This window comes from Emydura macquarii, unplaced genomic scaffold (assembly GCF_026122565.2).
Source record: "Emydura macquarii macquarii isolate MOO-44397 ecotype Brisbane River unplaced genomic scaffold, CSIRO-AGI_Emac_v2 contig_2924, whole genome shotgun sequence".
Taxonomy (NCBI): domain Eukaryota; kingdom Metazoa; phylum Chordata; order Testudines; family Chelidae; genus Emydura; species Emydura macquarii.
In genome coordinates, this window is record NW_027133061.1 from 434,934 (window position 1) to 461,158 (window position 26,225).

At 63.1% G+C, this 26,225-nt stretch overlaps 1 protein-coding gene across 1 annotated transcript; it reads right to left on the reverse strand.

Annotated features, from left to right (window-relative positions):
- Positions 1–206: 206 nt before the first annotated feature.
- On the reverse strand, positions 207–24,627 carry NTRK1 (neurotrophic receptor tyrosine kinase 1). Its single transcript, XM_067569733.1, has 17 exons — positions 24,425–24,627; positions 19,787–19,861; positions 19,303–19,374; positions 16,741–16,809; positions 15,440–15,594; positions 15,063–15,211; positions 14,369–14,495; positions 13,327–13,656; positions 12,190–12,207; positions 11,726–11,784; positions 10,020–10,122; positions 8,585–8,731; positions 7,847–7,977; positions 6,945–7,117; positions 3,489–3,729; positions 1,843–2,001; positions 207–536 (listed from the first exon to the last, which is right to left on the reverse strand). The coding sequence occupies exons 1-17, from the start codon at positions 24,625–24,627 to the stop codon at positions 351–353; spliced, it is 2,397 nt and encodes a 798-aa protein (XP_067425834.1). The 3' UTR covers positions 207–350.
- Positions 24,628–26,225: the final 1,598 nt, after the last annotated feature.

Here is a 26,225-nt window from a genome sequence, read left to right on the forward strand (position 1 = left end):
CTGAGTCTGAATGGCCGGGAAGGTGCGGGCAACCGCATGTCCTCCCGCCACCGCTTTTGGAGGGCAGAGGGAGCAGGAGGGAGACCCAAGGGAGCGACTTCCGGGTGAGTTTCGTGGAGCCTTCGGGACGCCCTCGGCAGCGGCCCCAACCGAGGGACCAGGACAGCTGAGGCCAGAGACGGGGGAACCCCTGTGAGGTCCCATCACCTCCATCCCCCTTTGCCTCCCCAGGATGGGGGTGGGACCCTGGCTGTTGCGTCGACGGGGTGAGGGGTAGGCGAGGGGGTAGGCGGCAGATCCTGGTGGGGTCATCCCGACGGAAGAGCGGGTTTCCTTCCCCGCCCCCGTCCTTAGCCCAGGACGTCCAGGTAGACAGGAGGGGTCTTGACCAGGGCCTGGAGCCGGCTGTGAATCTCCTTAATGTTCTGCCTCTGCTGCGGCTCCCGCTGCCAGCAGCCCTGCATGATGTCGTACACCTCCGAGGGGCAGGTGCGGGGCCGCTCCAGCTCGCGGCCCTGCGTGATGCACTCGATGGCCTGCCGAGAAGTGGAAGAGGAGATGAAAACCCTCCTGCCCCTGTCCCTGCAGCCTCCCCGGCGGGAGGGCCAGGGCAGGCGTTTTCACCCCACAACATCTAACCCCGCGCGGCGGACACGGCCGACGCGCTCTCTCTGCCCAGAGCTCAGCTCAGCAACGCTGGAGATAAGTCACAGGGGTGGGAATCAGGACCCCCCCCTCCGGGTCCTTTTTCCAGCTCCGCTGCTGAGTCCCCCTGTTGCGTCGCCGCTCTGTGCCTCAGTTTCCCCATCTATAAATTTGGTGATGGGCGAGGAGGGGACAATTCCGAGTGGCCCTTAGCTGTCCTGGTCTGGAGGTCGTGGGAGTCTGTCCTCTGATGCCAGCAGACTGGGGGCGCTTTGCCACCCTGGGGTGAATGACGCCATCCACACAAGACACTGTAACAATCTCCCCTGTGCTCGGCTGGGCTCCTCCCCCCAGAAACCTCCTGGGCTCAGCCGACGGGAGAGAAGGAGCCATTAATCAGCTCTGGGGGCTCCCCCTCTAGGCCAGGGGGCTCTTAGGCCATGCGGTGAGTTCATTAGGAGCAGGTCAGGTTTCATCCCAGGCTGGCAAATTGGATCAGATCTTTCATGCTTTGGAGAACTGAAATATTGCCCCGCTCATCGCCCCCCCCTCCTTTCCCCTCAGCCCCTGCAATGAGCCCTTGAGCCAGGATGGCCCCTCTCCGCTCAGCCCCAGCCATCCTGGAGAGTAGGACAGGCTGGGCGATGTTAGAGGGGGAGGGTGTCTTGCCCATCGCTGGCACCTCGCAGTGTGACGGTCCTGCAAGCCGGTGCTCACCGATCCCCGCCAGGGGAGCGTTCGTGGCCCTGATGGACGCAGGGGAGAGAGCCGGAGAACACGCGAGTCCGTGGAAGAGCTGGGGATAGGACCCCAGGGTCCTGATCCCCAGTGCCTGGCTCAGACCCCAGACAGTACAATGGAAAGCACGCGTCCTGACTCTCGGTCCGCCCCTCTAATCCCTAGAGACCCCTCCCAGAGCTGTGGACAGAACCCAGGAGCCAACTCCCAGTTCCCTGCTGTAACCGCTAGACCGCACCACCACATGCTGGGCAGAATGCAATCGCCATCCTGCTTTAGCCATGTGGGATGGGTTTCACCCCCTACTCCCAACCCCCCCTTATTTCTTAGCCCATCTCCTTCCCCCTAGCTGCCTTCTTGGCCGCCAGAGACCCAGCAACCGCTCCAAGACCCCGCTCTTTGGAACTAACCCAACCGTCCTTCCTGTCCCCAACCCAGGCGCTGCCACCCACCCCTCACCTCAGTGTTGGACAGCTGGTACCAGGGCTGCTTCCCGTAGGTGAAGATCTCCCAGAGAACCACCCCGAAGCTCCAGATGTCGCTTTCGGCGGTGAACTTCCTGTAGAGGATGCTCTCGGGCGGCATCCAGCGGATGGGCAGCATGGTGCGTCCGCCCACCTGCCGGAGAGAGACCAGGTGTGGGTGAGATAGACATAGGGCTGGGCAGGAGGGCAGGGCCAGGATATTGCAGCAGAAAGAAAGAAAGAAAGAAAGAAAGAAAGAAAGAAAGAAAGAAAGGTTTGAGAGACAGCAAATTAAAAATAAAAGAAAGGAAATCAGGAGAGAAAAGATGAGAGACAAAGAATGAAAGAGAGAAAAGAAAGAGAAGGAAGAATGTAGAAGAATGAAAAAGTGGGAGAAGAAAGAAAAGAGAAAAAAAACAAAGGCGGCAGAATGACAAAGGGAGGAAAAGACAGAACGGGGCCCAGAAAGGCTCGCCGTTCATACCCTCGCGCCCTCTCTTCTTTCATTAACCCTTTCACAGCAGCCCATCAGGGCCTACTCCCCGCTTCTTGGCAGTGCCGCTTTTCCACTCGCTAAGTGCTCTGCGCTCCCTTTTCCACCGCAGGCCCCATTAAATATGCATACGGGGGCTGAGGCGGGGCAGGAGCTAAAAGGGAAAATTGGAAGAGGCCCCCTCGGAGCCCCCGGCCTGTCACAGGGGCCGATCCCAGCAGAGCCAGAGGAGATGGAGATGGATGGGTCTCCCGCAACCGACCCTGCGCTCTCGGGCCACAGGGGAGAGGGGCTGGGGTCTTCGAGGGACACACAGGACGAGATAGCCCTCCATTGGCACTGAACGCAGCCTCGTGGAGAAACTGCTCTGGGCAGAGGCGGGGGCCTGGGAAATGGGGCGGGGGGGGGGTGGGCAAAGAATTTGCCTATGGGACCCCCAACAGGATTCAAACACGGGACCTCCAAAGCAGAGATTTCTACCAGAGTAATTCTGATAGCTGGCAGCAGTAGTAGGCTGTTATCCTTTATCTGGCCCAGCCACTGAACTCCATTAGCTGGCAGCATTAGGCTGTCATCCTCTATGCAGACCAGCTGCTGAATTCTCTTAGCTGGCAGCAACCAGAGCCTGTTATTCTCTACATGAACTAGCCCCTGATCTCCTCTAGCTGGAAGCAGTAGTAGGCTGTTATCCTTTAAGTGGCTGGATTGTCCATGGGGGGACGAGACACAGAGGCAACCTGCATTTTCCCCACAACATTGAGGCCTGAGCCTTCACCCCACCCCAACCGGATGGGGGCTAATCAGAAGGGAGACAGGCACTGGGGGTGGGGGAGGGAAGGGGAGGAGGTGCTGGAAGGCTGAGACGGGAGTAGGAGTTTGGAGACCCAGCGCCACGGCCGCCCTAGTCAAGGGAGGGCCAGACACAGCGTGGAGCTGCTGGGTCAGGTGGGCGCTGTCGGAGCCGCCATCCTGAGTTCTCGGAGAGCGCTGCAGGGGCCTAGGTCTGTAGCATCCGCTCCGGGAAAGGCCCCGCTTGACTCTGCCAAGTTGTGGATCGGGCCCTGGGCGGGCGTGGTGGCAGTATCAGGCCGTGGGTGGATGTGGCGGCCGGATCGGGCCCCTCCCTCCCACCCCCGTGAGGCTCTCACCCGGTAGTAGTCCGTGCTGTAGATGTCCCGGGACATGCCGAAGTCCCCGATCTTCACCACCAGGCCGTGGCCCACCAGGCAGTTGCGCGTGGCCAGGTCGCGATGGACGAAGTGCAGCGAGGCCAGGTAGACCACGCCCGAGGCGATCTGCGTGGCGATTTGCAGCATCTGGCTCAGGGTCAGCGGCCCGAAGGACTGGCCGTTCCCGTTATCCAGGATCTTGGCATCCGGCCCGTGGGACCTGGGCAGGGCAAAGGCGAGGGGCTGCACTAAGGCCAGGCTCGGAGCGGACGGGAACCAGAACCGACCCGATTCTTGGTTCGGTACTTCAGTCTGACTCCCGGTCACACTTGGGCGCAAGAGAGCCTTGGCGCGGGTAGAAACGGCCCCCTGAGAATCCTCCCACCTGTGCACGGGGAGCTGTGTGCGTTTCACAGAGTTAAGGCCAGAAGGGCCCATTGCATCGTCTAGCCGGACCTCTAAGCACCCCCCAGACACACCCCCCAGGCACACCCAACAACGGAAACTTGCCTGAAGTGTTGCCGTTCCCAGGCTGAGAACAGGTCAGGCCAAGGTGTTACCAATGGCCAGGCCCGGCAGCGAACTGGTTAAGAGGGATATGCCCAGGTGATCCTAGCAGGCGAGCCATGCCCCAGGCTGCAGAAGAAGGCGGAAACCACCCTCCACCCCCGCCAATCTGACCCGAAGGAAAAATTCCTTCCCCGGGTGTATGTGTGTGAGGACACGTTCCTGAGTGTGTATGTGTGTTGATGTGCATATGAATGTACCCAGTTGAGTGTGCGTGTTGATGTGTGTGTGATGGGGTGTGTGTTTGGGCATGAGGGTGTGTGCGTATAATGGGGTGCGTTTGGACGTGTGAATGTGTACGTCTGATGGGGTGAAAGTACCCTATCGCCTCTTTATAAATTCATGGCACGCCCACATGTTGAATGCTGCGTGCGGATCTGGTCGCCCCATCTCAAAAAAGATAGATTGGAACTGGAAAAGGTACAGAAAAGGGCGACTAAAATGATGAGGGGTGTGGAACAGCTTCCATATGAGGAGAGATTAATAAGACTGGGACTTTTCAGCTTGGAAAAGGGACGACTAAGGGGGGACATTACAGAGGTCTATAAAATCATGGCGGGTGTGAAGAAAGTAAATAAGGACGTGTTATTTACTCCTTCTCTAACACATGAACCAGGGATCACCAAATGAAATTAATAGGCAGCAGGTTTAAAACAAATAAAAGGCAGTATTTCTTCACACAATGCCCAGACAACCTGTGGAACTCCTTGCCAGAGGATGTTGTGAAGGCCAAGACGGTAACATGGTCCATTAAAGAACTAGATCCGTTCAAGGAGGATAGGGCCATCAATGGCTATTAGCCAAGATGGACAGGGATGCAAAACCATGCTCTGAATTGTCCCTAGCCCCTGTTTGCCAGAAGCTGGGAATGGGCGATGGGATGGATCACTCAGTGATCGCCTGTTCGGTTCATTCCTTCTGCAGCACCTGGCACTGGCCACTGTTGGAAGACAGGACACTGGGCTAGATGGACCATCGGTCTGACCCAGTGTGGCTGTTCTTGTGTGTGCATTTGGGCGTGTGAGTGGGTGTTTGGGGTGGGTGTGCGTGCATGTAGTGTGCGAAGCTAGCTCAACTCCCTGCACCCGCAATCCTGCGGGGCCGGAGTTCGAGGTGCATGCCCGGCTGGGGGTTGGGAGGAGCTTTCCCCCACACTCCCAGGGCTCATCGGATGCCGAGCGCGGCTGCCAGCGCCGGGCGAGAGGGACAGGGACAGGACCGCGTGGCTCCCGGGAAGCAGAACCATTAGTGCCAAGTCCCATTACAATAATAATCCAAGCCACGTCTCAGAGCTCCTCCTGTGGACACGAAGCGATGCCGCCGGCAGCCCCCCCGTCTATCGGCAATACCTCGGGGGCCAATCGAAAAGTCTCTGCTTATTTCAGCTGATGGCCAATCTCCCTCTATTTAAGCCTCTCAGACAGCTAATCTAATCAATATTGCAAAGAGGGCTGCATTAGCAGGGCCGGCTGTCTGAGCTGCTGTGGTAATGGAGCAGCGGGGAGGGGGGTTCGAAGGCAGGGAGCGCCGCAACCGGGCGAATACTCCAGAGTAACGGGCCAGGCAGGGCTGGGGGGAAGCCTGGAGAACTCTGTGTGTGTGTGTGTGTGTGTGTGTGTGTGTGTGTGTGTGTGAGTTTGTGTCACTCAGCGTGTCACTGAGTGTCAGTGCGAATCTGATGTGTGCTGACGGGCGTGCACCCTGGTGTGTGTGTGTGCGCTAGTGTCAGTTTGCGTGTTACTCAGCGTCACCGAGTGGCAATGTGTGTGTGGTATGTGCCGGCGGGTGTGCGCCACGGCGGGTGTGTGTGGGGGGGAGGGGGGTGATAGTGTATAATTTACAGGGCGGGTGGGGCGTTGTCCCCCCCATGGCGGGCTGTCATCCCTTTCGGCCTGTGCCACCCCCGGCAACCTCCATGCCAGGTCTAGCGAAGGGATTGAAGCAGGGGTGTTATTTAGCTGTCCTCAACCCCCCTCTTATCTCTGCGGGGGGCCCCCGTTCTACCCAGGGCCGTCTGCAGATCCCCCGCCACGCCAGCACCCTGGACGCTAACTCCTTCCAGCCCAGGGCCATGCCTGCCCCGCCCCGCCCCGCCACGCTTGGAGCTTTGCATTTACCAGCGGCTCCTTAATGCCACCAAGAAGACAGAGCTGGCCCGGGCAGAGGGGCCGGGCACCGCACACAGGTTGCCAGTCTGCGTTTCCCTCGCCACCCCCACTCTCCACCGCCACCCCACATCCCGGCTCCCCCCCAGCGTAGCTTGCCCCAGCTTCATCTGCCCTCCCCCATCTTCAGACCCACTTGCTCATTTCAGGATCCATGTATCCACCATCCCTCCCCCCGCCCCCGCATCTCAGCCGACCCAGCGGGGCCGCGTCTCTCCACGCCCCGGCAGCCAGCACTACCCTCTTCCCTGCCGCTCTCCCCAGCCCGGGCACGAGCTCCTTCTCCCTCACAGCCTGCGTCGCTCCCCTGGGGACCCCCCAGCGATTCCTGAATCACCTCTCCCCACGGACCCTTCATTCCCCTGCCTCCCGCCGGCGCTGGAGCCCAGTGGGGAGGACGCTGCACCTTACTCATCACGTGTGGGGCTGAGCGCAGGGGCTGTGCCAAGGAGGGGCCCAGGGGCAGGGAGGAGCAGCTGCAGGGCTCTGGCTATTCTGGGCTGCCGGATGGTGCCTTAGGCTGGGGGCAAGTTAGAGCAGCCCCAGTGGCTGCTCTAGTCCACGCTGGGGGTGGAAGCAGCACAGAGCTCCCTGCCGGCCTCCTGGGTGGCACGGCTCAGGACCTCGCAAGGGGCGTCTTCCCCTCAGGGGTTCACGCCGTTTTCCATCCCCTGCCCCGGGCTGGCTGCCGGCCGGTGCCCACCTGAGGAAGCGGTTGAGGTCGCCGAACTTCATGTACTCGAAGACCATGATGAGGGGCTCGCCGTCCGTGCACACCCCGTAGAATTTGACGATGTGCTCGTGCTGCAACACCGTCAGCAGCTCCGCTTCCCGCTGGAAGTCCAGCCGGGCGTTCTCCGTCGCCTCCTTCAGGGCCTGCAGGCGAAGGAGACAGGCCCAGAGCGGGCAGGGTGAGGTCAGGGCGGGCGGAGCACCGGGGCTGGGGGGCGGTTCCCAGGGGCCGTCTGCTGCTGCTGCCATTTCATCTCTCTGGGCCTCAGTCCCCATGTATGGCACGGGGAAAAAGCCCTCCTGGTTAGACTGTCAACGCTTCGGGGCAGGGACTCTCTCCCCCCAGGGGTCTGTGCAGCGCCTGGCGCAATGGGGCCCAGATTTCAGCGATGTGCTGTGGTGATAGAGATGGCAGCATTCAGCGAGCTGCCTCTGGCCCCATCCCATCTAACGGCCAGGAGGTTTCACTGGGCCAGTCTCTCTTCATGTGAGGTTGTGGCCACATCACAGTAAGAGGAGCACGGGCTCCTTTGGGTCTAACCCAGAGCTAGAACCATAGGCCTGATGTTGGATCCGGCCTCTGAAGGGGTCTAGATTGGGTCCATGTTTAATGCATCGATGTGTGTTTATAGTGCCCCTGTGGGATGGAATCAGCATGCCTCAGACATGTGTCATATGGCCTATACTGCTAATGGCTCATGGGGATTCTCCTGTCGCTCAGGTGAATCTGGGTTCTAGTCCGACCCTGCCTGTTGCGAGTGGCTGCAGCTTGCAGCACCTTGACGGTCGTGAAGTCCCGGGCGGGTCCTGGGATCCTCCCGCCCCCCACCCAGCGGAGGTTTCCCTTGGAGCCGGGGGAGGAGGGTGTTTTACCTTGACGGCCACAAGCAACTTCTCGTGCTCAGCGATGAGGTTGTAGCACTCGGCCAGGAAGACCTTCCCGAAGGCCCCTTCCCCCAGCTCCCACTTCAGCACGATGTCCCTGCGCTTGATGTGGTGCACGCCTGCAAGGAGAGAGGCCTGCACCAAAGCGCCCTGCACCACCCAGGCCTGGCTGCCCCCAGCCCGGAGGGAGGATGCGGAGCTGGGCGGGGAGCGGCTGTCCCTCAGGGGAGGGGATCTGGATGGGAAAGAGGGCCGGGGGGGGCAGGGCAGGCCGGGGGGGTTCAATATGGAGAAGCAGGGAGCTGGGGGCTCCCGTCAGGAGAGGCAGGAGAGAAGCCAGAGGGAGGCGGTCCAGAGAGACTGCGGGATCAGGCAGGTGGGGTTAGGGGACATGGAGGGGCCAAGGGATCCAGGGGGACCCCTTCAGATCCACCGGCCCCCTTCCTCTGCTGTGCTCCCCACAGCCAGGACTCCCTGTCACCAATCAACACTCGGACCCATGGCCAGCCAGGGCCCAGCCCGCATTGGCTTCCCCCTGCAGGGAACTCGGACGGGCCCCCTGCATGGAGTCCCGCGTCGCTGCGCCCACTTACACCCCTGTCTACCCACGTCCTTTCCAGCCCCTCCACCCTGGGACCTGCCCTGCCCCCCCCCCCCCCCCCCCGCCACTTCCCGGGACCCACCCTGCTCCCCGTCCTCCCCCCCCGCCGGCCCCATGGCCCTTACATGTGTCGCAGAAGTACTGCGGGTTCTCAATAAAGTTGGTCTTCAGCCCGTCCAGCTTGCTCTCGGCTGAGGACTGGGGGCTGCTGCCCAGGTTCATGAAGTGCAAGGACATGGCCAGGTCGTCCTCCTGGGCCAGCACGGCCGCCCCTGCGTGGGGCGGGGGAGAGAAGAGATGTCAGGCCCCAGCAGCCCCCTGGTCTATCTCCCTCCCGCCCAACCTCCAGGCCTCTGCCGTGAACAGAGCAGGTAGCTCTGCAGTAATGACTGGGAATGTATCCCGGCCGGGAGCGACAGGGGACGGAAATGCTCCTGGCGCTGTTCCGGGCACAGCTTAGAACAGCCTCTGCTGTTGCAACACCTAGTGTCGACGGGGCCAGGGGAAGCTGCTGGGAGGAGCAGGCTATATCAGTTTGGCAAACTGAGCTCAGTTTCTAGAGAAAGAATCAGTCGATGGGAGTGAGAACAGGGGCTAGAAAGAAAGAAGACCCCGAAGCCGGGAGCTGAAGCGGACACCGACCGGTTTATTAGCCCCACCAGGCTCAGACCTGGGCCCCTTTTCTCCCCCCCGGCGACACGAGCTGATCAAACCCATTTCGAGTCCGAATCCATTCGGGGGGTAAATCAGCAGCTGCCACCTGCCTTGCTTGCCATGTGGGTGGTGCGGGGAGTGGAAGGGCAAGGGGGGCTCAGACCTGCATCCCTGCGCTGCCCACCTGCGGCTCATGCCACCCACGCAGGGCCGCTCGCACGGCCTGGCCTACAAGCCACTCGCCTCTGCCTAGACGCGATTGGGCACCTGGCGGGGGGAGCCGCGGCAACTTGCTCCGCACTGCCCTGGATCTCCCCCGCCCTGCAGGCGAAGGAGCCGCAGAGGAGCAAGGACAGACTGGCAGAAGCAGGGCGGGTGCGGGGGAGCGGCCGGGCCTCGTTCGGCGGGCGCAGAGGGGGATCCCTGCGGGTGGTGGGGCAGACCCCCCAACACTGCCCCAGGAAACACGCCCCAGATCAGCTGCTGCACTGAATTCTGCCAGCAGCCTTTTCAGGTCGCCAGCTGACCTGCTGCCTTCGGGGCAGCGAGATGCATAAGCTCCGAGCTGTACCACACGGCCCAGCTGTTCCCACCGTGCTCCCCAAACCCCAGATGGGTGGGGAGGGCTCGGCCAGAGAGCCTCAATGCTCCAGAGACACAGGGTGGGGGCCGGAAATCAACATAGTTAATGAAGGGGTGTGTAATGAGCTCACTAAGGGCCCTGAGGCCGGTCCACTTAGCAGATAACAGCCTACTACTGCTACCACTTAGTGGAGTTACTCCTTTAGCTCAAGCGGCAGAGGTCCTGCACTTCTAGTGCTGAAGGTCACAGTATCGGCGAGCCAGGAGATGGGGGGGGGGGGAGTTACCTGCGGCTACAGCGGCGACCAGGACACGGGGACTTACGGTTAATGCCGAATTTGGAAGGCCGCCCGCATTTGTTGAGCACAATCAGCATGATGGAGAGGAAGAGGCAGGCGAAGACAGCCAGTGCCACAGCCACGGAGACCTGGAGAGGGGAAGGAGACACAGCTTGATCCAGAGCGTGATCTGGGCTTGGGTTCGGATCCCAGGGGCTCCATCAGGGCCCTTGATATTTATTAACTAAGCCTCACCAGCCACCTGGGAGCTGGGCCAATGTTTCACAATGGGAAACTGAGGCATGGAGAGGGGCAGTAACTTGCCCAAGATCACCCAGGATTTTAATAGCAGAGGTCAGAACAGAACCCAGGCGTCCTGGCTCCCAGTCCTGCCTGTTCTAATCACTAGACCTCACTCCCCTTCCAGAGCAGGGGCGAGAACCCAGGAGTCCTGGCTCCCAGCCTCCACTGCTCTAAGCACTTGACCCCTCACTCTCTCCCAGAGCCAGCTATAGACCCCTCACCCCCTTGCTCTAACCACTAGGAATTCTGTCTCCCTTTTAAATGGGGGGAATGCAGACTGCCCACGCACACCACAACATATCCCGCCGGGGATATCGGCTGGTGGCTCCTTCACGGAGCCATGAGCACGGGCGTGTACCTGGCGCGGTTCACCCCCATCCCGAAGCCTGTCCCTTTTGCGGCGCGAGGGAGGCCCTGGCGCACATCTACCTGGAGTGCGCCAGGTTGCAGCCCCTATTCCGGCTCCTCCAGAACCTCCTCCTGAGGTTCTGGCTACACCTTCTGCTCCACGCACACCCCATCCGTGGCCCCACAAAGTCGCGGGACCGCCTCATCAACCTCTTCCTCGCCTTGGCCAAGGCGGCCACCTACAACACCAGGCAGAGGAGGCTGGCCGAGGAGGCGCTCCGCGACTGTGGGGCCTCCTCCGTTCCTCCGTCCGGCCACGTCTCTGGGCAGAGTTCCTCTGGGCCGCGTCCGCTGACTCCTGGGCCACCTGTGAGGCGCAGCGGGCGCTGTGCGGGGTCCTCTGCTGCGTGTAGTACTGGAGCCCTAATTAAATGGGGACTGGAAGCAGCTGAGTGAGTTTACGGGGACTGGGCTAGCGAGGAGCAGCTGTGCGGCGCATTAGACAGGCCCTATACAGGCTCAGAGGCGGGCACTGCAGGGGATGATCAGCGGGTGCTGAAGGGAGGAAGTAGGCGCAGTAGCCGGCAGGGGTCAGCTAGAAAGGGGGAGACCTCAGTGGGCGGTGAGCTGCCCTGATCTGGTGGCTCAGACTGAGTGGCCCCAGGCCCGAGACTGTACCTGTAACTAGTTGGTGGTGGGAAGAAAGCCTGTAAATAAAGAGCGCCCCACAAGCTGAAACGCCAGGGGGAGCCCAGGTTGTCTGGAGGTCGCCGCGCAGGCCCAGCTGTCAGGACTCCTGGGTTCTGTCCCCAGCCCTGGGAAGGGAGTGGGACCTCGTGGTCTGAGCAGAGGGCTGGGAGTCAAGATCCCAGGCTCTGCCTCTAACCTGTTGTGGGGAACTTGGGCGAGTCACTGCGTCGCTCTGTGCCTCAGTTTCCCCACCTGTAAAATGGGGGTCGAGACACTGACCTGCCTCACAGGGGGCTTTATTGGTTCCCGTCTGCCAAGGGCAGCGAGCAATAGGCGCAACAGAGGAGGGCAGCAATATTCTTGGTGACCTCTGTCCCTCCCCCCCCCAAAATCCACTTTCCCAGGGCTCACCCCAAACGTGTGCTCCTCCGACGTTTCCACCGGCCCGTCCAGCGTGCTGTTCCCCTTGCCTGCAGCAGGGGAGAAGGGCAGCAGCATTAGCTCAGCCTGGGGAATTACATCGGGAGCCAGAAGCGAACTGCAGGAATTCAGGGCTGGAGGGATCTCAGAATTTCCAAAGTTTTATTTGGGGAATCAGTGAGGAGTCTGGGGTTTGGAATGGGGCTAGCTGGAAATTCTGGGGATCTAGATTTCAAGCACCGCTTGGGGGGCAGGCGGGTTGGCTACAATGGATGGGCCCCATAGAACGCCCCACCCCACGGATCGCCCAGCTTCTCCGACCAAAGAAGGGGGTCTGGAGTGGGCGGGCGGGATGCAGTTCTGCAGCTTGCAGTGCCCAGGGTGGACAGTGCCTCTCGAGAGCCTGGGAAAGTTCTAGCAAAAAGCGGAGCGGCCACCACCTAGGAAATACTCACCCACCGGGGGCAGGGACACTGCGGCAGCGGTGGGGGGAAAAGGGGGAGGAAACGCGTGGTTATTCTCAGTACAGCATTAGCACCAGTCCTCGGGAACCCTGCCCTGGCCACCCTGCAAATCCAGCCCTGGTTCCCCCTCAGCCTCCAACCTTAGCCTAAATCCCATCCGGATCGAAGCACCCCCGCTTTGCTACTGGGGGGCGGCGGGGGAGGGGGGCGGCCCCAGTGGATCTTGCAAATCTCAGCTGACTTTTTGCTCAGCCCAAACCCAGGGCCTCAATTTCCTTCCACTCCTGCCCGTGTAAATCTGGAGTGACGCCCCATGGAGTGACTCTGGTGTAAAACCGGTGTGAGCGGGAGGAGACTCAGACGCCTGGACCCCAGCGGAACCGCGCTCCCTTCCTGAAGCTGGGGTGGGGGCGTCAGACACAGCAGCTCCAGTCCCGCAGCGGCCCTGCCCCCCTGGAGTCATTGGCCCTTGTGCGAAGCGAGTGTCGGGCGAGCTGTGGCATTTCACACCCACGGGGCAACAGCAGCAGCGGGTGTCGCTCCAGGGACGGGCCGGATTTTGCCCCTATCGCTTCAGTCTCAGCCCATCTCGACTAAGGATCTTGTCTGGAGCCGTGTGGCGGGCGGGAGCAGCCCTGTAACGGAGTGTTGTTATTCCGTGTGTTGTGACAGTGCCGAGAGGAGATCAGCGCCCCCATTGTGCCAGGCGCTGCACAGACACGGGGGCGACTGCAGCTCGTGGAGACATTTTAACCTAGCTAGAGCGGGGGCCGGAGCCGGGAAGATGCCGCAATACGGGCATGGGCCAGGGCGATCCGCCCAGGTACCCAGAGTACTGGCTGGGCTTGTGCGGCCCGCACTAGTGGGATTAAAGCTACCTGTAGATGTACCCTCCGGGCAAGAGACAGACCCTGCCTCAAAGAGGGGGAGGGGGAAACCGAGGCCCAGAGCAGAGAAGGGCCTTGTCTGAGGTCACAGGGCAGGACAGCGGCGGAGCCAGATACCTGTTCCTCCTAGCCACCCGCCCTAGCAATTCCTCCCCGCCCTTAGCACCTGCCCTCAGTGGGTCCCGGGGGGGGGAAGATGCTGTTCCCAGCCCAGCAGGGTTATTGAGGGGAGGGGGCATACCAACAATGGGCTCCTCGGGGTTGAAGCTGAAGGGGTTGTCCATGAAGAGGCCCAGGACGGTGCGGGAGTCGGCGCCCAGCGGGTTCCGGGCCAGCAGGGTGTAGTTGCCGTTGTTGACGTGGGTGGGCCGGTTCAGCTGCAGGCAGCCGTGCGCCACGGTGGAGTTGTGCTCGTGCTCCAAGATCTTGGTGTGGATGTACTGCCCCTCCACCAGGGCAGAGCCGTTGAACAGCCACCGGATAGCCGGGGCCGGGTTGCCATCCACCGTGAAGGGGATGCACCAGTAGTGCTGGGAGACGGCTTCCTGCAGGTCCACGATCACGGCGGGGACTGGGAGGGACGGAATGGGAGAGAAGACAAAGGGCAGCTCCAGGGACCAGTGGCGGGCTGCACAGCCACGTCATTAACCCAGCTACACGCCCACCTGGGCAGCCGGGGTTCCGGCCTGGGAGATTCCTCGGCCAAGGGCCTTTCTCACCAGAGCGAAAGGTGCGCTCCCGTTGGGGTTTGTCTACACTGCAGCTGGGAACTCAGCTGACCGGGCTGCTGGGAAAACTGGCTTATCAGCTGATAACATGGTACCTGTCTCAATCTTAGGTTCAACCATCACTGTAGTATCTGAGCCTCTCTCCCGCTCTGGGCTGAAGTTATCCCCGCAGCACCCCTGTGAGGCAGGGCAGAGCGACTAGCCCCCATGTCAGAATTGGGAAACTGAGGCACGGCATGGCTCAGGCTCTGCCTACACATTGCAATGAGAGGGGGGACACTGCAGCTCCCCGCCAGCCGTAGCCAAACTAGTTCTGATTTAGCTACGTCGAACAGTAGCTGGGAAGCCAGGGCAGCAGGAGCCGGGCTCGTCTTGCAAGGGCAATATTACTGGAGCAAGCTAGATCCAAACCGACTGCAGTGCAGACGGACCCCAGGTCACGCCGGGAGTCTGTGGCAGAGTGCAGACTTGAACCCGGATCTCCCTAGCCACTGGGCTATCCTTGCTCTTGTATACCGGCCTCCGGCTGCCCGGTCAGCCCCACGTGGCACTCACAGGTGACATTCAGCTGCACGGCTTCCTCGCTGGGGCCCGCCTCGTTCTCGGCCCAGCAGGTGATGTCCTTTCGGTTAAAGTCAGAGGAGACGTTGAAGATCTGCAGGGCGATTTCCGAGTCCGACCTCTGCGGGGACAGAGAGAGAGACCGCGCAGCCTGCTGTGACACCACCGCGGTGACAGACTCTGATCTGCAGCCCCCTGCACGGAGGGGCCATTCAAAATCTCCTGCCCCACCAGGGAAAAGGCTGAACTACAGGAGAATCTCCACTCGCTGCCACCAGAGTAGGGACTTGGAGACACGGTTGTGCTATTCTGACACCAGCCTGCAGTGGGCCAGTGCAGCACAAGTGAACGGGGTGAAGCCGAGGAGCAGGGAGTGGAATTTAAACGGGGCTCAGATTCAGTCTCCCCGGGGCACCCCTGTTCTCTGTGGCCATGAACAGAACCGGTGGAAACTTTTTCAATGAAATTTTCTTCCTTGAAAAAATGTGGGGTTTGTGGGTTTGTTTGTTTTTTTAATTTTTCTCCCCGAAAGTTGGAAATTTTAGACGTGGGGGAAAAAAAATCACAATTTCCCCCAGGAAGCGGGCAGCTTCGACAGGAAGTTTTCAACCAGCCCCAGCACTGACTCGGCGCCAGCAGCTCAGCAGCCTCTCTTGGCCCCAAACCCTAGTGAGCGGATTGCACTTGCCTTGGTGATGACAGGGGGCTCGGGCCCCAGGTCGGGGACGATCCAGCTCCCGTTTGCTGGCGGCTTGCCCGTGAAGTGGCACGTGAGGTTCACGTTCTCGCCCTCCCTCACCGGCATGTCCCAGTGCTCGATCCAGATCTCTGGCGGCTCTGCCAAGGACAGGGGAGGAGAAAGTCCACCAGGAACATGATGTTCACATGGGCCTGGGGAATGGGCTGCCCCCTTTGTGAACTGGCCAGGCTGGGGGCGGCAGGGAGGTGGGGCCCGGCCTCCATGGAGATAACGAGGGGACTCACAGGCCCAGGCTCTCCCCTCCTGAGAATTTCACACACACGCCCGTCCCCGAGCCAGCCATTTCCTCAGCAGAGCCCACCTACCGCAGTCCTTGAGCCGTAGGTCGTCCAGGGGGATTTCCTCTCTCTCCAGCCAGCAGCTCAGGGACTGGTTCCCCAAGTCGGCCCGGCCGCTCCCCTGCCACAGCTGCAACCAGCGGATGTCACACGAGCACTGGAAGGGGTTCCCCACGAGGACCCTGGGCGGGGGAGAGGGACAGGAGGCAGGTCAGGTGGAGCAGGGGGGAGGAGGGGTGCTAAGGGGTCTGTGTCAGAGCTGGGGAGAATCTGGGTTCTGCTGGAGTTTGGCGGAGGGTGGGGGGGACAAAGCTCTCACGCTGGTTCCTTCACCCCGGAGCTGACCCCACCCCTGGACTCCATGTCGCAGGCAGTCTGGGATCTAGGCGGTACAATGGTATTGAGCTCATCTCGCTCCAAAACAGGCAGAGCCAGCAGACTACAGGACCCCTCTAAACACTCACCCAACAGGGCCAACGTGGGGCTCTTCACCTCGGGAAGAGAACCCCTGATTTAGAATGAGTGGGACAGTTCTAGGGGCAAGAAAATTCACTTCACCTAACGTAAACCCGCTCGATAGCATCCTTCTAGAGCAGGCCTGGAAACAGGATCCAAGCACACGCGTCTAGAACTGAACTGGAAACAGGTTCCTAGCAGTCTAGAATCGATCTGGAAATGGGCTCCCGGAACAGCAGTCTAGGGCTGAACTAGGAAAGGGTTTCTAGTCGAGCTCTAGAACAGGCATGGAAAGCTGCTCGTAGAACACGAGTCTAGAGCTGACCTGGAGACAGGTTTCTATCGGAGTTCTGGAGCAGATTTAGAAGAGGGCAGCGCCCCCGAATTCAAGCAGAAACCTGACCGTGGACTCGGAGTGTTCTAGAGCAGGCCTGGAAACCGTTTTCAGAACAAAACTGGCAAGTTCCCGGCGCTCTGGCGTCTGCTGAGTTAGAGAGACGGAGGCAGGACTTTGGGGTTACACTCCATTTCCCCGGACCAGCAATTATTCAAATGAAGGGAGAGGATGGAAAAAAATCCCCAGCGCCCTGCATTTTATTGTCTAGCGTTCCGGTGCCTTCACTAACTCACTGACCCTCCGAGATCCCCCTGTCCCTAGGCTTGGGGAAGGCAGGACAGAGCCAGAGCAATTTATCAGGTGGCACCAGCTTACACCAGTTCTGGGGTTGGCCCACCCATGACAATGGCCCCCACCTTTGGCGAGGGGCTCAATCCTCCAGCTGGTGTCAATCCAGAGTGACTCCAGTGCAGTGACCCCCGGGGCACGCGATGGGGGCGTCAGGTTCAGGAAGGGCCCTTCTGGGGTTACTTACAGCTCCTGCAGGGCCAGGGAGTGGAACGTCCGCCAGGAGAGCGACTGCAGGTAGTTGGAGGAGAGGTTCCTGCCGACGGGAAGAGAGACACCCCCCCTGAGCTCCTGGCCGGTTGGAAAGACCCCGTCCCCACTTGCTGGGCTGTGCCCTTCCCCCCAGCCTGGCTCGAAACATCCCACGAAACTGGGCCCCTCACCCTGCCCTCGGGGGAGACGAATCCCCAGCCTCTTCGCTCAGCCAGGTGCCTGTGGGACTCCGCCCTGCACATCTCTTGGGTGCTGGCAGGGCCCCCTTACCACAGGGGCTGAGCATCGCACAACTGGTATCGTATGTATCCTCACAAGGGCAGGGCTGCTATCGCCATTGGGCTGGTGGGAAACTGAGGCCCAGCGACACTAAGTGACCTGGACCAAGGTCACACAGGGATTCAGTGGCAGAGACAGGAATTGAAGGCAGCTCCCCTACCCATTAGGCCACCCTTCCTGTCCGCCCTCATTTGCCTGGACTGCCTTATAAATTGGAGCGCAGGAGTCTCACTCCCTCACTGCCCAAGGTATTTAAACACCCGTGGCATCCTGGCACAGGGGGGCACAATCCCACGCGGTCCCTCCGTCGGCAAAGCGCGTCAGCGGGGATTTAAGTCCCACTGACATCCAGTGAGGCACGTGCCCCCGCACTGAGCTGAATCAGGAACACAGGCACACGGCGGCCCAGGGAACCCAGACACGACAGGACCCGGCGAGCGGTTATTCCGGGTTTCGCTTGTTACGACACAATCAGAGCCGGAAGGGGATTTTACGTCCCTCCTTCGGGGGTCGGCCTGTCAGAGCTCCCACGCTAAGAAGGGTTGGGCTAGGCCAGTACTTGGGAAGGAGAGCCCCCCGCTCCTAAAAACCTGGGGGTGGGGAGGCCAATAAACAAACAGACCTGTCAATTATCCCTCTTGTCATCTGCCAAGACTGTCAGTTCTTTGGGGCAGGGACTGTGGGGGGCGCCTGAGAGCCCCACTCGTGGACCAGGGCCCCGTGGGGCAAGGCACTGTAAAGACACCCAGCGAAAGCCCCTGATTCAAAGAATTTACAGTCTAAGCGGAAGAGAAGAGAGCGGGCGGAGGAGAGAGACGGCGCACCAGGGAACAGCAGGTCAGCGTGGCGGGCAGGGAGCGGCCCCAGCTCGCCAGCTGGCTAAGGGTTGTTGCGTGTTGTGGGTATCACTCATGCCAAAGGGAAGTTTGAAGGAGACACTGGGTGCCTAACGCACTTAGGCACGTCAGTAAATTCCCCCAAGGTGCCTCTCTCTGCATCCCTAGGTGCTTAAACCCCTCGGTCAATCCAGGCCCCTGCAGTGGGCCCCTGTCGCTTTCAGCAGATCCGGGAGCTGAGCGTTTGCTGTGCTGCAAAGCAGGGGAAGGGGGTGAATCAGGGCCCCGGCATCGTGCGCTGGGGGGGGAACAGGTCCATCCTCCCCGCCAAGTTAAAATCATCTGGGGATCATGGGGAGTCCCCCCGCACTGCCACCGACACCCCCCTGCCCTGCCCCAGAGTCGTGCTATCGATCCCCCCGCCTTCACTCTGACGGCAGGAGCCAAACAGCTGTAAACACCCCGAGGGGACGCCCTCATGTGGGGGGGGTTGAGGAGGGATGGCGAGAGAGACACCTGTCCCGGGGACGGGGGCGGGGCGATTACTGCGGGACAGGGACACCCGCCCCAACACAATCGCTGGCTGAGCACAGGCCTCCCTCCTGCTCCGGTCAATGATTTCTCACTCAGCAGCGAGGCCCTGCGGCCCCTGTCACACACACCCCCCCTCCCCGCCCGTGCTCCGCTCTCCCCCCCCCCCAGCCCCAGCCCCTGAGCCCCAGCTGTCCGGAGATCGTGTTCTGCTGCTCCCGTCAATTTCAGTCCGAGGGACAGCTGGGCCCGATCAATCCCCCTCGCCTCCAGGCAGGGGGAAGCCAAGCCACCCAGCAGCCAGGACAGGAGTGGGGGTTAGCCGGTGCCTGAGACTGATAGATAGATAGATACATAGATAGATAGATAGATGTGAATGGGGATAGATACATAGATAGATAGAGAGAGAGAGAGAGAGAGATAGATGGGTGTGAAAGGGGTTGTGTGAGGCTGGGGGGCAATCAATGGGGCCCAGTCAAAGCGTGGGCCCTTTCCAGAAGCCTGCGGGGGCAGCAGGGTGAGAGGCAGAAGCCCTGGAGGCAGAGATGCAAGAGATCAGCTGGCGAAGCTGAGAGCCGGCTCACAGGGCAGCCTGGCCCAGTGGAGCAGGCATAACCCGAGATGCAGGAGACCTGGCTTCTTGTCCCAGCTCTGCCCCTGGCCTGCTGGGTGACCTTGGGCCAGTTGCATCCCCTCTTGGCGCCTCAGTTTCCCCTCCCAACCTTTGTCTGTTTCGACCGCAACCCCTTCAGTGCAGGGACCGACACGTGCGCAGCAGGGCCCCGTCTCAGGTTGCCCATTGCCCTAAAAAGACTGGGGAAAAGCCAGGCTGCAGGGAAAGCAGCGGCATGGAGCGACGCGACACGGGCCCTGCCGGGGGCGCTACTCACAAATGGGTCAGCTTGGGGTTGGCGCGGAAGGCGTCGGCGGCGATGAACCGCAGGCCAGAACTGGCGATGGTGCTGGCAGGGGAGAGCAAAAGAGAGGTTGTGACTTGCCGACGCCGCAGATGCGTGATAGGTATTCTCTTCCCCCAATGGGTCCAGCACACATTAGAGCAGCCTTAAGGTTGCTCTAAGTGACACCGAAGCATGGGGAGCACAAAGGAGAGGGTTAAATCCACCTTAACCCCCCCACACACCCATATCCCTGCCCCAGGATCAATCCCAGGGGCCCCCTCAGTGGAAGCGGGGTGCAGAGAGGGCATGGCTGGCAAGGGGCGGTGGTGATCGCTAGGGGAGCCCCGTGTGCCTCCAGCCCTGCCCTGGATCACCCCAGGGGCTTTTGCTCCCCATTATAAACCGCTTGTGTGCTCTCTCCCCTCCCCCCCCCACCCGCGTGCACACACACGCACGTGCAAATGGGGATACTCACAGGTTCTTCAGCTCCCGCAGGGGCTTGGTGTCAGCGCGAGTCAAGCTCGTCACGTCCTTCTGGTTCTCGATGATCCTGCCGGGGGGACACAGCCCAGAGCGGGGATCGTCAGTCCCCCCGTGCCCCCATCCTGCCCTGCCCTGCCCTGAGGGGGCGCCGTGGCTGAGAATGTGGGGGGCAGCGGGGAGAGAGTGGGGGAGGTTTTATTACCTGGCCTAGGAGGCACAGGGTGACGGGAAGGGAGGTGGGGGGGTTCCTGGGAGGCTGGGGCAGGGGGAGCGGTCCAATTTCCAGGGGAGCAAGCAAGGTTTCAAAGGAAGTTTCCAGATCAGAACAATCGGGGCTGATGAGCCGGCAGGAGAGGCAGCTCGGTGGGGCTGAGTAAACAGAGCCCGGGATTATCACACACCAGCCTTCGGTTCTGTTCCTGGCTCTGCTGCTGGGCAGGTCACCTCCCCCCCCCTTGTGCCTCAGTTTCCCCCACGTGTACAATGGCGATAATAATGCTGACTTCCTTGGCAATGCACTCTAAGAGTCAGGGCTTATTATTAAAGGGGCCAAACAGACGTACCCGCACAATGCAGGGAAGGATCATGAACCCCACTTTATAGAGGGGGAAACTGAGGCACGCAGCCATGAAAGGCCAGACAGGTCCCCGAACAGAGCAGCCAGTGACCTGTCCATCCCCCTCCCCCTTCAGCGCTCTGCCAGGCACATCGAGGGGACTGAAAACAGTGCCAGACACCCCTGGGTAACCACAAGCAGGGAGAGCTCCCCTTCCCCCCCTCCCCCCGCCCAGGGGTCTCCTCCCCTATGCTGGAGAAACCTCACCCCCCAGTCCATGGGGAGGGGGCTGAGTCACTCTCTGGCCTGACTGCGGCTGAGACCCCCCCGACTCGTTGCACGTGGGCCCTGATCCTCCAGCAGCCGGTGACCCTCCCCTAAGGGCGCTGCCGAGAACCAGCCCGCCCCCCCCGGCCCCAGCTGCGCCCGCACCCCGCGGCTCCCAGCGCCCGGCCGCCCGTCCCAGAGTCGCTGAAGCGGCGGGGCAGGGGCGGGCCGGGGCCTGGCCGTTCACACGCTGCCCTCCCCCCGGGCGGCAGGAGCGGAGCGGAGCGGGGCCGGGGCTGATTTACAGCCTCTGGCCGGCCTGGGCCCGTCTTTCATCGTCAGCCCACGCCAGCTGCGTCCTGTCAGCGCCCTGCCACCTCCACCGCCGCCCCGCGCCTCCCCAGCCACCCAGCCGGCCTCTGAGTCCCCCCCCCCCCCAGCGTCTACCCAGGGGGCTCCGGATGCCTGGGTTCTGTCCCTGCCCCCGTGGGAGCTTGGCCAGCGTCCGTGCCTCAGTGTCCCCGTCCGTACCGCAGGGAGTCAGCCCGCCCCGCTCCGGCCTCGGGTCAGGGGGCTCCGTTCTGCTGCCCCGGGGAGAGGCGCTAGTGCCTGGGGTCTGTCCCTTTGCCAGCCAGGACAGGGGGCGAAGGGCCTGGGGGCGCGGCGGGGGGGCGAGTTTCCTATAAAGATCTTTACTGGATCCGGGCAAAGGCTCTGTAAGCAATGGCCGAGCCGGTCCATGGCACCGAATCCGGGGTGGGTGTTTGTTAATGTTAGTTGGGTTATTGCCGGAGCTGGTCCTCCCCGGGGGGCCTGTTGTTCGTGGCTGCAGCTCCCACCCGGCCCCTGCCGCCAGCCGGGGGTAAATCCCTTCTGGCTCCAGGCGGCACCGGGCCCGGCGCGCTGGCTCGGGTCCAGCGGCGCGCCGAGCTGCCAGCCCGGGGAGAGGCCGCTGGGTTTCCACGGGGTTCCTTCCCCGGGGGCTTAAACTGAAGCAGGTGCTCGAGGGCTGGGCCGGACGGGGGCTGGGGCCGTCAGCCCCCACACAGGAGCGGGGCTGCAGCCCGGGCAAGGATCGGAGCCAAGTGGGACCCCAGAGCAAGGACCCCTCGGAGCGCCGGGGGCCGCCAGGGTCACCCCCCAGTGGGCCGGGAGCAGGAACTGCTGGAGGAGGCTCCCTGGCCCGCACTGTGCAGGTCTTCTGCTCTGCACCGCCCCTGCCAGGAGAAGCCAGGATCCGGGGGGAGGTCAGACAGAACCGAACCCCCCCCCCCTCCGGGAGAGCGAACCGCTTGGCGCTGTGCTCAGGGGAGCGCGGAGGACGCGCACCGAACTGAAGCCCGGACAGTCGCCGGCTGCAAGCCAGAAACCAGCCCCTGCCCCCGGCTTTGGTGCCGTTACCCTGCCCGGGGCCGGGGGCCAGCTGTTGGAAACTCTGCATCCCCCCCCCCCCCCCCCCGCGCGGCAGGACCGGACAAGGCGCAGATAAAGGCAAACGTTAACCCGGGCAGGAGGGGCAGAGCATTGCACCCACCGAACAGAGAAGGGGAAACCGAGGCACGGAGAAGGGCCGGGACCTTCTGCAAGGCTACGCCGGGGCCGAGCGGCCAACAGCGCCCAGCTCTTTCGGATGCCTGGTCCTGGCTTTTAAGCACCGGGGGAATCCTGCCTCCCGCCTCGTCCCAGCCCGCTGGGGACAAACCTAGAGCAACCCCAGCGGGGCGCCCGAAGCCTGCCCGGGGTCAGAGCCTGGCCGTGGCCGAGGCGCAGCATGGGTGGGTCTAAGCGCCCGACCCCTCAGCGCACCAGGCGGCTCGTCACTAAGGAATTAGGGGGCGACGAGGGGCCCCCCCCTCAGCGAGTGGATCCCCCCGCCCCCCCAGATACAGCAGCAGGTGGGAATCAGCCGCAGGGACTGACCGCGGCTGGGGCCCTGGCCCCACCGACTCCAAGGGAGCGAGACCCATTTACACCAGATGGGGATCGGGTCTGGTGTCACCGGGTCACGCCCTCCCAGGAACACCTCCCCCCCCACCCCCACGGGGAGCTGGGGGGAGCAGACACGGGGGGGGGGAAGCAGGCCAGGCCATGCATGGTACAGCATCGGCGGGGACTGACTGGGGCGGCTGCCCAGGCCGGGTGGGGAGATAAAGGAGCCCCAGAGAAAGTGGGGTGAATGGAACCGAGGGGGGGGGGGGTTGGAGAGAACAGGGGACCGGGCGGGGCGGGGTCTCTGCTCCATTTCCTCTGGCAGTTCAGGGCCAGATTTCTCCTCCCCCTGGCGCGCCCCCTCCACCCCCCCCCAGCCCAGCCCAGCACCATCCCTTTGCCCAGCCGCGCCTGCTGTTATGGGGTGGGGGTGGGGCAAAGGCGTCTCTCACAGAGAATTGGGGCCGGCCGCTGCCCTCAGGCCCGATCGCCCCACGGGGGCAGAGCCAGCCCAGCCCCACTTCGCAGGCCGAGAGCGGAGGGGACGGAGCGGCCTGAGATGACACAGCGAGGGCGGGTCGGTGCCGGGAACTGAACCCAGGCGTCCTGCTGCCCTGCTGGCCACACTAACCCCCCCCCCCCCACACACACACACACACACCACACACACACACACACACACACTCACACACACACGCACACGCTGCTTCCCCGCTCCGGGAATGGGACCCAGGAATCCCGACTCCTTGCTCTGACCCCGTGGCCCCCCTCCCCTCCCGGAGCCAGGGACAGGACCCAGGAGTCCCGGCTCCCAGCCCCCCTGCCCTAACCCACTAGCCCCCCCCCCGCCCTCCCGAGGCCGGCACAGACATTTCTGCCGAGACGCGGGGCGAAGAGGGCAGCTGCTCCGCATGACCCGGCCGGGATGGAAATGGGGGTGTGGAGGGGTCTGGAGAGCCCCTAATGCGGGGCGGGTGGTTGGGGTAACCAGTAAGGTGCAGGGCGTGAGTCGTGGAGAAGGGGGACCGAGAAGATGGGACGATCCGGACCAGCTGGGCGGAAACCGCCCCACATCCCGCGCTTCGGGGGCGCTGGGCTTACGGGGGGGTAGATGCACCCCAGCCCAGGTCTCTGCAGCTACAGGCGACTGCCCGGGACCGGTGCTAACAGCATCCCCTCCCCCTCTGTGGGGCAGCATCAGGCCCCCATCGCCGCCCCCACAGAGCCGCCGGCTGCCCTTCTGTCATTTCAGCCGCCCCTCCCCCGATGCCTCCTGGGGGCGCAGCCCGAGGCCCCCCCTCTGGGCCGTGCCAGGCCGTGGGGCACAGGGGCCGCTCCAAATCCGTCCCGGGGTCCAGCCAGCTGGGATGGGCAGGGGTGCAGCTGGGGAGCGGAGAAGGGGAGCCGTTCCCCTCCTGGTCCCACAGCCTGCTCCGGTCCCAGCCGGGCGGTCACCCGGCCAGGCTGACACTCTCCTCCCGGGGGCTGTCGCCCGTCCACCCCCTGGCGCTCAGCCTCCCCCGTTTCTGCCTGGACCAGGGGTCATGGGACGGGCCAGTGCCAAGGGCTTTGCACCCACTCGCCGCCAGCTTGGAGGTGGGGGGAGCCCAGGGGGTTGGTTTGGGGGGGGGTCGCCTGACCTCTTCCGTCTCTGAGCCTCCCCCACCCAACCCCCCATACATGCCTCTGTCTCCCTGCTCCCCCCACCCCGATCTCCTGGGTCCCTGAACTCCATACCGGGCCCCCCCGCCCGCATCCACCCGCCCCGACAGCCGCACGCCCCATGTTCTGCGCCCGCCTGCCTGGGCACCCCGACGGGTCATGGCCCCCCCCCGCCCCGCCTCTCACCCCCCCCCAGCCCCGGCCAGCCCCACTCACACTTCGGTGAAGTTCTCCGCCCCCAGCAGCTCCCCCAGACCGCCGATGCTGTTGGGCTCCAGGCACTGGAGCGAGATGGTCCCGTAGCACCTGCACGCCCCGGGGCAAGGGGCCGCCCAGCCCGGGGCCAGGAGCAGGCAGCCCAGCCACAGCAAGGCCGGGCAGCGGCCAGGAGCCGGGAGCATCCTCCGGGCACAGGGCATGGTGCTGGCTTCGCTCCCCAGCCCCGGCACGGCTGGGAGCGGGTGTGCAGCGATGTGCCCGGCTTAAAGGCAGAGGCTGGACCAGCCCGGGCGGGGAGGAGCCTGTCTCCCCCTTCCCCCCCCCCCCAAGAGCCGGGCTGAAAGTGTCAGGGGAGCCTGGCTCGCTGCAGGCCAGGGGGAGCCCGCAGGGACTCGGGGGGCGGGGGGGGGGGGGGCTCCGGGCGCGGGTCCCGGCCCGGGGAGGCAGAGGATGGGGCAGAAGAGCCGGGATCAGCCAGGGGCCAGCCTCAGACTATCCGCTCTGGAAAGAGGCAGAAGACAGCCAAGGATGGAAAGCGGGGGGGGGGAGGGCACCAGCGGGGGGGGGGGAGCCCCGTACTGGGCTAGCGGGGGGCAGGGGGGAGCAGTCCAGACCGGAGGGGCGTTGGCAGAGCTGGGGGTGGCAGGGGGGCGCCAGTCGTGGGGCGGGCGGCTCGGGGTCTCGGGTTGGGTGCCAGGACCCCCGGGGGCCTGGCGGGGCGGGGCGGGGCGGGGTTCCCAGGAACCCGACCCCGCCGCCGGCGCGGGTGTCAGCCCGTGAGTCAGGTTCCGCGGAACTCCCGCCCCTGGGTGGCCTGAGAACACCTGCTCCGACCCCGGAGACACCCCCCCCCGCTCCCCCCGCCGTGCCGGGGCCGGGCCCGGCTCTGCTCGGCACCTGCCCTGGAGCCGGGGGAGGTCCCGGGGGTCACGAGCAGGGACCCGGCGTGGCCTGGCCCCAGAGCAGGGGCGGGGGCGCGCCGCGGGGGCGCGGCTCACTAGGGGGCGCTGTCCCCTCACACCCGCACGTCCCCGCCCCGCACACCGCACACACACACACACACACACCCCACAACCTGCGCCACACAAATGCAGCCCCCAGGTCTCACTTAATGCACACGCCCCTCCTGGCAGTTGGCAAACACACACACACACACACACACCGTCCTGGCACGCACACTCCACTCCCCATCACACGCACGCACACACACACACACCACACACACACTGTCCTGGCACGCACACTCCACTCCCCATCACACACACACACACACACACACACACTCACTGGCTGCCCCCACCCCGCCCTTCACATCCCGCGAGACGGGCCGCGCACAGGAAAAGGTGCGTGTGAAAAGGTCTCCCCTGGCTTCTCCGATCCCCGCCGGGGGGGGACAGGCCGCGATCGATTTACCCCACATCGAACAAACTCTCGGGGTTCGCTGCCGACCAGGGGCCCTTCCAGGCCAAGCCCAGCCCTCCTGCGCCGTGCACCTCGCCCCCAGGCAGCGTTTTCTGGCTGCGCCCGGGAGGTGGCTGCATTTTAGAGAAGCGAGGGCGGGGCGCGTCTCTTTCCTCGCCTGCTTGGGGATCCTTTCAGCCTCCCCCGGCCCGTCCCGTCCCACCGCCTTGGAGCCGGGGCGGGAGAGACTGGGAACAGCCTGCCTGGGTCTCGGATAACGGATGGCTGCCTCCCCGCTGGGGAATTACCGGAAATCACGGCCATTCATAACCGTCCCCAGCGCTTGACGAAGGAGGTCGGCACCATCCTCCCCATTTTACGGAAGGGGGGAAACTGA